Source organism: Myodes glareolus, chromosome 1 (genome assembly GCF_982192425.1).
Source record: "Myodes glareolus chromosome 1, mMyoGla1.1, whole genome shotgun sequence".
Classification (NCBI taxonomy): domain Eukaryota; kingdom Metazoa; phylum Chordata; class Mammalia; order Rodentia; family Cricetidae; genus Myodes; species Myodes glareolus.
The window spans coordinates 75,823,687-75,836,126 of NC_142026.1; the positions used below are offsets into that span (position 1 = coordinate 75,823,687).

At 36.4% G+C, this 12,440-nt stretch overlaps 1 protein-coding gene across 3 annotated transcripts in view; it reads right to left on the reverse strand.

Annotated features, from left to right (window-relative positions):
* The window catches only part of LOC125411768 (vomeronasal type-2 receptor 116-like), a 46,814-nt gene that overhangs the window by 14,852 nt on the left and 19,522 nt on the right, over positions 1-12,440 (reverse strand). For all 3 annotated transcript variants that reach the window (XM_085678757.2, XM_085678658.2, XM_085678699.2), the window contains exons 2-4: positions 10,425-10,716; positions 9,335-10,147; positions 7,759-7,986 (exon numbers count right to left, since the gene is read on the reverse strand). In XM_085678757.2, the coding sequence (XP_085534883.2) occupies positions 7,759-7,986; positions 9,335-10,147; positions 10,425-10,716 (1,333 nt within the window). The remainder of the gene's footprint in view (positions 1-7,758; positions 7,987-9,334; positions 10,148-10,424; positions 10,717-12,440) is intronic.

Consider the following 12,440-nt stretch of genomic DNA (forward strand, 5'->3'; position numbering starts at 1 on the left):
AATAAATAAATAAATCTCTCAAATATACCCAAGAAAACCAAGAAAAAGCAATCAAATAGGTAATGAAAACAGTTCAAGACATGAAGACCAAAATGGAGGCAATGAAGAAAACACAAACTAATGGATGACTGGATATGGAAAATGAAAATGAACTACAGAGAGAAGAATAATCAACAGAATACAAGAGATAGAAGAAAGACTCTCAGACGCTGAAGATACTATAGAGGAAATAAACTCACTGATAAAAGAAAACAGCATATCCAACAAATTCTTAACACAAAACATCCAGGGAATCTGGGACACCATGAAGAGACCAAACCTAAGAATAATAGGGGTAGAAGAAGGAGAAGAATTACAACTTAAAGGCCCAGAAAATGTATTCAAAAGAATTATAGAAGAAAACGTTCCCAACCTAAAAAAGGACATTCTTATGAAGGTACAAGAAGCATACAGAACACCAAATAGACGGATAAAAGAAAAACCCTAACCATATAATAAGCAAAACACAAAACATATAGAATGAAGAAAGAATATTAAGAGCTACAAAGGAAAAAGGGAAAGTAACATATAATGGAAAACCTATCAGAATTACACCTGACTTCTCAATGGAAACCATGAAAGCCAGAAGGTCCTGGATAGATGTGCTGCAGTCACTAGGAGACCATGGATGCAAACCCACACTACTATACCCAGCAAAGCTTGCATTCACCATCGATGGAAAAAACAAGATAATCCAGGACAAAAATAAATTTAAACAATGCGTAGCCACAAACCCAGCCTCACAAAAAGTACTAGAAGAAAAACCACAATCCATGGAAGTCAACAACATCCATAATAAAACAAACATCTGTCAACCCTCCACAAGAACAACTGTTAGAACAGAAATACACAAATATTACCGCCAAAAAATAAGCAAAGTTAACAACCACTGGTCATTAATATCACTTAATATCAATGTACTCAATTCACCGATAAAAAGGCACAGGTTAGGAAAATGGATATGAAAACAGGATCGAACATTCTGCAGTTTACAAGAAACACACCTCAACCTCAAAGATAGACACTACCTCAGAGTAAAGGGTTGGGAAAAGGTTTTCCAACCAAATGGACCTAAGAAACAAGCAGGTGTGCCTTTATTAATATGTAACAAAATTGATTTCAAACTAAAATCAATCAGAAGAGATAGAGAAGGACACTTTATACTCATACCAGGAAAAATTTATCAGGTTGATGTCTCAATCCTGAATATCTACATCCCTAACATAAAAGCACCCACACATGTAAAAGAAACATTACTAGAACTCAAAGCATACATCAAACCCCACACTCTAATAGTGGGTGATTTCAACACTCCTCTCTCACCAATGGACAGGTCAACCAGACAGAAACTTAACTGAGAAATAAATGAACTAACAGATGTAGTGAACCAAATGGACTTAACAGACATCTATAGAACATTCCACCCAAACATAAAGGAATATACCTTCTTCTCAGCATCTCATGGAACCTTCTGAAAAATTGATCACATCCACAGGAAAAAAAAATCGTTGTAACCACCTGTGTACTATCGGATCACCAAGGGAAAAAAGTTAGAGTTCACAAACAATTCAACCCCAAGAAATCCTACAAACTCATAGAAACTGAACAGTCAACTACTGAACCACTCCTGGGTCAAGGAAGAAATAAAGAAAGAAATTAAAGCCTTTCTTGAATTCAACGAAAATAAAGACACAACATGCCCAAACCTACGGGACACTATGAAAGCAGTGCTAAGAGGAAAGTTCATAGTACTAAATGCCCACATAAAGAAAACAGAGAAAGCTCACGTTAGAGACTTAAGAGCACACCTAAAGTTATAGAAAAAAAAAGAAGCAGACTAACCCAAGAGGAGTAGAGGACTGGAAATAATCAAACTGAGGGCTGAAATCAACAAAATAGAAATATAGAAATCAATCCAAGGAATCAATGAAACAAAAAGCTGGTTCTTGGAGAAAATCAACAAGACTGACAAACCCCTATCTAAACTAATCAAACAGTAGAGAGAGAACAGACAAATTAACAAGATCAGTAATGAAAAGGTGGACATTACCACAGACACTGAGAAAATCTAGAAAATCATTAGGTCTTACTGTAAAAGCCTGCATGCCACAAAATTGAAAAAAAAAATGGACATTTATTTTAGATAAGTATCATATACCAAAATTAAATAAGACCAGGAAAACAATTTAAATAGATCTATAAGTCATGAGGAAATAGAAACTGTAATCAAAAACCTCCCAAACAAAAAAAATGCCCTTGGCCAGATGGCTTTAATACTGAATTCTACCAAAATTTCCAAGAAGAGCTAATCCCTATACTCCTTAATGTTTCACATAACAGAAACAAAAGAGTCATTGCCAAACTCTTTTTTTTTAAGATTTATTTATTGTGTACACAGTGTTCAGGCCAGAACACTTCTTCTGAAGGCCAGAAGAGGGCACCAGATCTCATTACGGATGGTTGTGAGCCACCATGTGGTTGCTGGGAATTGAACTCAGGACCTCCGGAAGATCAGTCGGTGCTCTTAACCTCTGAGCCATCTCTCCAGCCCTGCCAAACTCTTTTTATGAATACAGTTACCCTGATACAAAAACCACACAAAGACTCAACCATGAGAGAGAATTACACACCATCTCATTCAAAAACATTGATGCAAAAATTCTCAATAAAACACTGGCCAACTGAATCCAAGATCACATCAAAAAAAAAATCATCCATCATGACCAAGTAGGCTTCATCCTAGAGATGCAGGGGTGATTCAACATGAAAATCTATCAAAATAGTCCATCATATAAATAAACTGAAAGAAAAAAACATATGATCATTTCATTAGAAGCTGAAAAAGCATTTGACAAAATTCAACACCCATTTATGATAAAGGTCTTGGAGATATTAGGGATACAAGGTTCATACCCAAATATAATATAAGCAATATAAAATGGAGAGAAACTTAAAGTCATCCCTCTAAAATCAGGAACACGACAAGGCTGTCCACTCTCTCCATACCTCTTCAATATAGTTCTAGCAATAGCAATAATACAACATAAGGAGATCAAGGGAATTTGAATTGGAAAGGAAAAAGTCAAACTTGCGTTATTTGCTGATGATATAATAGTATACATGATTGACCCCAAAAACTCTACCAAAAAACTCCTACAGTTGGTAAATACCTTCATTAATGTGGCAGGGTACAAGATCAACTCAAGTAAATCAGTAGCCCGCCTATACACAAAGAATAAAGAAGAAGAGAGGGAAATCAAAGAAATATCACCTTTCACAATAGTCACAAGTAGCATAAATATCATAGGGTAACACTAATCAAGGAAGTGAAAGATCTATTTGACAATAACTTTAAGTCTTTGAAGAAAGAAATTGAAGAAGATACCAGAAGAAGGATCTCCCAGGCTCTTGGATGGGTAGGATCAACTTAGTAAAAATAGCAATTCTACCAAAAGCAATCTATAGATTCAATGCAATTCCCATCAAAATCCCAGAAAAATTCTTCACAGACCTTGAAAGAACAATAATCAAGTATATATGGCAAAACAAAAAACCCAGGATAACCAAAACAACCCTATACAATAAAATACTTCCTGAGGCATTACCATCCCTGACTTTAAACTCTATTACAGAGCTACAGTAATGAAAACAGCTTGGTATTGGCATAAAAACAGAGACATTGACCGACGGAATTGAATCGAAGACCCAGACATTAATCCACAAACCTATGAACATCTGATTTTTGACAAAGGGGCTAAAATTATACAATGGAAGAAAGAAAGCATCTTTAACAAATGGTGCTGGCATAACTGGATGTCAACCTGTAGAAGAGTGAAAATAGATCCATATCTGTTACCATGCACAAAACTAAAGTCCAGATGGATTAAAGACCTCAATATTAATCTGACCACACTGAACCGGATAAAAGAGAAAGTGGGAAGTAGTCTGCAACACATTGGCAGAGGAGACCACTTCCTACGTGTAAACTCTGTAGCACAGACAATAAAAACAACAATGAATAAATGGGACCTCCTGAAACTGAGAAGCTTCTGTAAAACAAAGGACACTGTCCTTAAGACAAAAAGGCAACCTACTGAATGGGAGAATATTTTCACCAGTTCTGCATCACACAAAGGCCTGATCTCCAAAATATATAATTAACTCAAAAAACTAGACATTAAAATTTTGAATACCTGAATTAAAAAAATGGGGTACTGAACTGAACAGAGAATTTTCAACAGAAGAAATTCAAATGGCCAAAAGATACTTATGGTCATGTTCAACTTCCTTAGCCATCAGGGAAATGCAAATCAAAACAACTTTGAGATAAAATCTTACACCTGTACGAATGGTGAAAATAAAAAACATGAATGATAACCTGTGCTGTAGAGGATGTGGGTTAAGGGGAACACTCATCCATTTCTGGTGGGAATTCAAACTTATGTCACCACATTGGAAATCAGTGTGCAGTTTCTCATGAAACTGGGAGTCAACCTACCTCAGGATCCAGAAATTCCTCTCTTGGGAATATACCCAAGAGATGACCAATGATATTGCAAAATCATTTGTTCAACTCTGTTAATAGTAGCATTTTTTGTAATTGCCAAAATCTTGAAACAACCTAGATGCCATTCAACTGAAAAATGGATAAAGAAAGTGTGGCACATCTACACATTAGAGTTCTATTTAGCGATAAAAAATAATGACATCTTGAATTTTCCATGCAACGGATGGAAATAGAAAACACTTTACTGAGTGAGATAACCCAGACCCCAAAAGATGAATATGGTACACACTCACTCATTAGTGGATTCTCGCTATAAACAAAGGATTTGAGCCTATAGTTCATGATCCTAGAGAAGCTAAATAATAAGGTGAATCCCCCCCCCAAAATATATATAAATCCTCCAGGAAATTAGAAGCAGATAAGATCACTTTGCAAAAGTTGGGAGAATGGGGGTGGGGGTAAAGGGAGATGGGGAGAGAGAAGGGAGAAGGGGAGGATTTGGGAGAGCTTTGAGGAGTGGGATGTTTGAGATGGAGGAAGGGCAGAAGGAGGGAGAACATGAGCAAGGAAGTCAGGACTGCAGGGGTGCATCCACCCACTGAGACAGGGGGACTGATCTAATGGGAGCTCACCAAGTCCAGCTGGACTGGGACTTAGGAGCATGTGATCAAGCCAGACTCTCTGGATGCGGCTGACAATGAGGCCTGACTGAGAAGCCAAGGACAATGGCACTGGGTTTTGATTCTGCTGCATGTATTGGCTTTGTGGGAGACTAGTCTATTTGGATGCACACCTTCCTAGACCTGGATGGAGCTGGAGGACCTTGGACTTTCCACAGGGCAGGGAACCCTGACTGCTCTTTGGACTGGAGAGGTAGGGAGATGTAGGTACACAGGTCGGTCCCCATTTTGCCCGAGGCACTATGCAGGGCCGTTCTGCTTCCTGGTTCCACTGCACCAGCTTGAGGGTGTAGCATAGAGAGAATTCGCCCTCTCCTGTTATGATAATTTCACCTATGGCCCAAGGGTATAGCTTAGAGAGAACTCTCCCTCTTCTGTTATGGTAATTCTACCTGCAAGCAAGGTTCTCGCTGCAGGCAAGGTTCCCTGGTCTCTCTGACCCTGAGCATAGCCACCTGGCTTCCTCTTTTCTCTGTTCAGTTACTCTCCAACTTTGGGCGTGGCCCCCTGATTTTTCTCTTTCCTTGTTCCTGATGGGGGGCTGGTGTCTTTCTGCCCCACAGTATATATACCCAACTTATGCTTAATAAAGTTGCCATTTGCCGCTTGCTCTTTGGTAAATGAGCCCGGTCTCTTGTGTGTGTGTCTGTTTCAACCCTTTAGGATATTAATCCGTTCTCGTGGGCTCGGTTCGGGAAAGCGTGCGCCTGTTTCGAGGTTCAGGTGTTCACAGAAAAGTGCGGAGGCAACAGGGAGAGGGGTAGTGGGGAAATGGGACGGAAATGGGAGGAGGGGAGGAGATGGAAATTTTTAAGAAAGGAAGGAAGGAAGGAAGGAAGGAAGGAAGGAAGGAAGGAAGGAAGGAAGGAAGGAAGGAAAGAAAGAAAGAAAGAAGGAAGGAAGAAGGAAGAAAGAAGGAAAGAAAGAAAGAGAAAGAAAAGGAATATTAGGATAAGTGCTTCAGATATTGACATAGATTTTTTGAGATAAAGTTAAAGAAAAATGTTTTACAATAAAGATGTATTTATTAAAAAACAACAAATAAATACAGCTATATAGGCAGAGTGAGGAAGGTAATAATTAATACATATTGAGTCGGAAGGAATGGTGTTTCCTGAGGTATAAATGCTTTACAAAGTCTGCAAATATTCAAGGAACCTGAATAAAAGTTTGATTTTTGGATTATTTGTTCTTTTGATGACCTATTCCTTCAGTTTTTTTGTATACTTTGGAGACCAGGCCTCTGTCTGATGTGGGGTTAATGAAGATCTTTTTTCATTTTGTATTTTTGATGATGTCCTTTTCTTTGCAGGATATTTACAGTTTTAAGAGGTCCCATTAATTAATTGTTTCTTTCAGTGTCTGTGCTGTTGGGGTGATATTCAGGAAGTGGTCTCCTGTGCCAATGCCTTCAAATGTACTCCCCACTTTCTTTTCTATTAGGATCGATGTGTGACGTCTTTGATCCATTTATTTTGGAGAAGTTATGCTCTGCTCGTGGGAATGCAAGCTGGTACAGCCTGTTTTGATGTCAGAGTGGTGATTTCTCAGAAAATTATAAAACAACCTTCCTCAAGACCCAGTAATACCACTTTTGGGTATATAGCCAAAGGCTGCTCAATTGTGCCACAAGGACATGTGCTCAGCCATGTTCATAGAAGCATCGTTTGCCTTACCAGAACTTGGAAACAATCTAAATGCCCCTCAATCAAAGAATGGATACAGAAAATATGGTATATTTACACAAAGGAGTACTACATAGCAGAAAAAATAACCATATCTTGAATTTTGCAGGAAAATGGATCTAGTTAGAAACATAATTTTGAATGAGGTAACCCAGACACAGAAAGACAATTATCACATGTACTCACTCATAGGTGGTTTTAAAATATAACACAAAGAAAGATAGCCTACATACCACAATCCCAAACAATTTAGCAAACAAAGAGGACACTAAGGGAGACATACATAGATCTAATCTACATGAGAAGTAGAAAAAGACAAGATCTCTAGAGTAAATTAGGAGGATGGGGAAACTGGGGCAGGTTTAATGCAAGGGAAAGGCATTAAGGGAAGCAGAGACTTAATAAAAATTTTCTAATAAAAATCAATGATTTGTATGTGCTTACTTTTCTCTTCCCTTAGAGATACCCTCGGTGTTTCATATCTGTGTCAAATTTTCCACAAAAAGGAGGACAACCACTCTGTAGCTATCAGAATGGTTCCAAGAGAAAGTGGCTCTCTTTACTGGAAACAATATAGTACAGTAGTAATAGTCATTATACAATATATATTTAAAACCAGAAAGATATTTTGGAATGATAAAAATTTATTATATGCCTATCTGAAATCCTCAAAGAATAAATAAAATGTCACATCAAAGAGAGAAATGTAGAAACATAATATAGGAGGGCAAAAAATGCTTTGTATTGTGACTATTTATTTCCATTACGTTAAAAAACAGCACATATTGAACCCACAGTCCATGTTACTGGTGTGTAATGCAAAAGAATACAGTTAAGTCAGACCCACCTGTCCAGTTCCTGTTGCCTGCTCTATCATGTCTTCATATAAATGCAGCTGTTGACCATATGGAAAATATGAACTAAACTCTCCTATTTTCACTTTAAGTCCAAGACCATATGGGAAACTCCCAATCTGGAAAATGTCATACTCTTCCTGCTGTTTTTCTTTCTGGTTCACAATCACTTTGTCTCCCACTGGATTAGTGAAGCGTGTTTTCCTCAGAAATGAGTGCAGCTGAAAGAAACACAACATGCTAAAATGTGTGTGCCCATTCTTGAGTTCATAAAAAGCATTTATTTCATCTTAAAAACAGTATTATTGAATGTGTCCAAGAGAGAAATAACAATAAATCAAGTGGACTAATAAAATTATCATAATGTTCCTAGAATCTAAGTTCTTTCAGTAAAACCTACAAACAGAAACACAGACATATATGCAGATACCAAACACCAATATGAAACACACAGACAATCACATATCATCAGAGAGAGAGAGAGAGAGAGAGAGAGTCACAGCCCTACAGATGTACATAATGCGTCTACTCACATTTTATACAGACATACACATAAATGCCAAAACTCATACATGAAAACAAAGCTATACACAGTGAGACATATGCACCAAAACAGACACACAAAAACTAAAAGCTGCAAAACACATACACAGGCCCACAAATACATGCACACTTTAATTTACAAACACGCACAGGGAGACACTCTCAAATAAAAACGTCTACACTTAGAGATACTGATATGACGGACCTATGCTCACATACAAAGACTGATTGAGAGTGACAAACAGACAGACAGACACACACACACACACACACACAGATACAAAAGTATACATATGTGCAAGCAATATACAATAGCCGGATCGACACATATAAAGAGATGCACTGAAAAAAAACACACAGAAAGATATTCATACAAACAAACTCCCATACAGAAAGACATTGACACAAGAAAAAGTTATGTTCAGTTCCACATACATATTGATACAGAAACACATGAGTATACAACAACACAGATACAATCAGAGATGCCCAGAAACACAAAAACTTCCAACCATACACAGGTAGAAACATGCATTCACACATATGGATACAAATATGTATCCTTAATTGAAGAATGACACTGTTTACTGTGTAATTGCTTTCACTCAAGACATGAAATGAGGTACCCAGAGACTACTGTGTGCGCAGAATCAGTTTAGAATGCTTGTGCAAAATCATCCCATAAACTGGTCATCACATATTTGACAATAAATATACAAGGATTCATCCTCTCAAAAAGAAGAGTATTAAGGAGAAAGAACTTAGGCTTACAGTATGAGAAGGGTTGTGGTGATAGTCACATACTCTGAAACAAAATCAGTGATCTTCCTTTACAAATTGTATCTTCCACACCAGTGCTTTGACAATAAGATCTATACCAGCTTCCAGATTTACATCACTACAGAGAAAAATTTCGAGAAATCTTTCTGTTTTATGAAATGTTCCCTAATCCAGTAAATTGGGGAAATTGACAGACACTTAAAGACATTGATGACATCAAATTTCATCAAAAAGAAGAAAAACTACCTTTAAGCAGTGAGCATAGTGTCCTTTTCCATTATCTGTTGGTTGATTATATACTTGCTGAATAAGCATTTCATGGAGGGAATGGGCCACTGTATATACTGCATTATATATGTCATAACTCTCATCACTAAAGGCCATGTCAAAGGTCTGTGCCTTTAGCCATTGCAATGAAGCATTGGATAAGCAATTTTTCAGGGTATTACACATAAAAGCTGAGATGTTGCAGTTCAACTTCATCCACTCCATCCTGGCCAAAAATTCATCTGTGTATTTGAGAGGGTTCAATGTCTGGACAAAAGTTTTAAAACCAGAAATCTCAGAATGGTGGTGTGCAAAAGTTATTTTCCCACTGAATGAATTAAGTGGGAAGTCATTCTTACTTGTAATGCTGTCCCACTGTGAGGTGGAGACCCATATTCTCTGTAAACCTAGAGATTCCCACATTCTAAATGCCACAGCTAGAGTACTGTCTGGGTCACCATAAATGATAACTACATTTGTTGATGATGTCATGATTTGGTTATAATACACTTCAGCTCTTGGCAAGAATAAATCCATCTTGACTGGGATCATATTCACAAAGGCAAAGCAGACTGTATTTTTTTCCATCTCTTCTCTTAACTGTATGAGAAATTGAGTACCCTGATCATTGTCTGAGATAGCCAGTCCAATCCAGTTCCAGTTGAAGTAAAACCTCAAAGAGATCATAGCAAGGGCTAATGATGTGTCCTTGGAAGCCATCTGATACAGAGAGGGAAATTGTTCACGATTGCTGAGGATGGGATGGAAAGGTCCATAGGTAATATGAAGGATCTACAACATAGGGAGCAGTATGAGTTTACACACACTCATAAGAACTTGAAAACATATTTTCAACCAGGAGTTCCTTAAAAAGTTCCTTATCTATTAGTTCTTCCTTCATCTCTATTTCAAAAAAGGAAATGAAGTCCCATCAAGAATGAATAATAACCTTGAACTACTCTGTTTAACATATATGTGAAGGTTGTATCCTCCTTACAATATTATTAGCATCTAGGACTTATAACAGCATAATCAGAATTTCTTGCAAAGTCACAACACAAAATCTCACCTGTTGAGATATATAGAGGTAGAGTAAGGTCGCAGCCATCACAGATATGGCCATATTTGGTCCTGTAAGCACCACTAGACACACAGTCTTTTTAAAACAGATATAATTAGGGGGAAAAACACGCTCTTTTTCAGTAAATTGCAAGTTAGTATAGAATTTTGACCCAGTTGCACAACACCCTGCTGAGAATTCAAATGTGAATGATGTATTTGGTAAAAGATCAGGGTTCCTGTTGACTTCATCCATGGAAAAAGCTAAGGCCAGTGCAAACTTGATGTTTTCAGTTGATGTTCTGTAAAAGCATATGGTGATTAATATGGACAGACATCTACAGATGATTTTATGTAGTCAATAGATGAACTATGCTGAACTGTACAGTATTCCCAACCACTGCCAGTTCTGATACAAATGGCCTGTGCTATGAGATTGGAATAATATGCATAGCTGGAAGCTTTTAAAAGCTTTAAAAGTTCATTAGAGTGCATCTTCCATAAATAATATGAGCCATCAGCATCTTTTAAAGAGTGTGTTTTCAATTTCTGGTTTATGAGTGCTTACTCTGAAGATAAAGAAAATGGCACAGGCTTTAAGCAAACAATAGACCTATTCATGTATTCATTTTTTGTAGAAAAAGTATTTATTTGTGTCCTGTAATTTATTCATGCAAGATTTTAATTGAAAATATTAAAATTTAGTATGACAAGAAGGATCTTGGTTAAAGAAATGAGATAACATGCAATATAAAGCCACAACAACATTCTTCATTTTTAATCTTTGAGCAATGTGAAAACTTCAAGTGACGTGATCCGTGAGTTTATCTTATTTTCTAATAAAATTAACTGAATTGGATAAGACTGTCAAATAATACCTGGTGAGTGCACAAATGTCTGTGCAACGTTTGGCTCTTGTGCTTTCAATTCTTTATAATCAGTGGGCATTATAGTTAACATATACCTTGATCTTTGTGTTGTTCATTCCATTCTGGTTTATCTAATGGAGGTATAAAATCTCTTTTTAAGATTTATATTTAAAAGAATTTAAATACCAGAGATGTATTTTATAAAGCCGTATGTATGTGTTCACCAACAGATATGGAGAGTATTCATGCTTATCAGGTAATATATAGAGAATGGATTCCAGGTTTTGAAAAAATATTTACAGATAAGACTGGCTTCAAATGTACATAGATATGCCAGCTCCAGGTTATTGATGCAGAGATTAATTTATGTTTACACAGAATGTCATATAGTCACACAAGATATACCTGATCAATATATTTTTTATACTACAAAACTTCTTTGACTACCTTTCCAAGTACAATAACACAATAGTAGCCTACATAAATTTGCATTTGCCACTTTAACATCTATGTGAAATAGAAGATAAAGTATAAAATATGAGGAAAATATTTATGAGGCTTTTTGTAATAATAATGGATAACAAGCAAGTTGGGAGTTAATAACACTAATTTATGTTGATATTTTTGAAAAGAACAGAAACTTCTCTCTCTTCCTAGACATTTCATATCATCTGACCAATAAATATCAGTCATATTTCTTCATTCTAAATGATTCACTCAGAGTAAAATAAATCTGTTTCCCACATAGATATTGCACTACTATGATGTTTCTATGTATTTACCAATACATTTTCAAAATAAAAATTATTTTTGAAAATTTTCTTGCCACACAGAAAATGTGTCATTGAAAATTTTAGTAACACACAACAGGAATTTGAGAGTAGATCTTGTGAAGCTCAAACATTAATTCCTTACCACCAAACATTAAGAAACATAAATCCGTAGAGCAGTTAGAGTGTCCCAGTGGAGTTTATTTCTGTTTGATAACAGCTATTAATAATCTACAAAAATTCTAATGTGCCACATTGGTAAAATATGCAGTTATAATTAACAAAATTAATAAAAGCAAATATAAGAGATACATGTGAAATAAGTGTAAGATATAAAACAATTTAGATAAAAAAAGAGTAGACATTGGTTTTTAAAATAATGGCAAA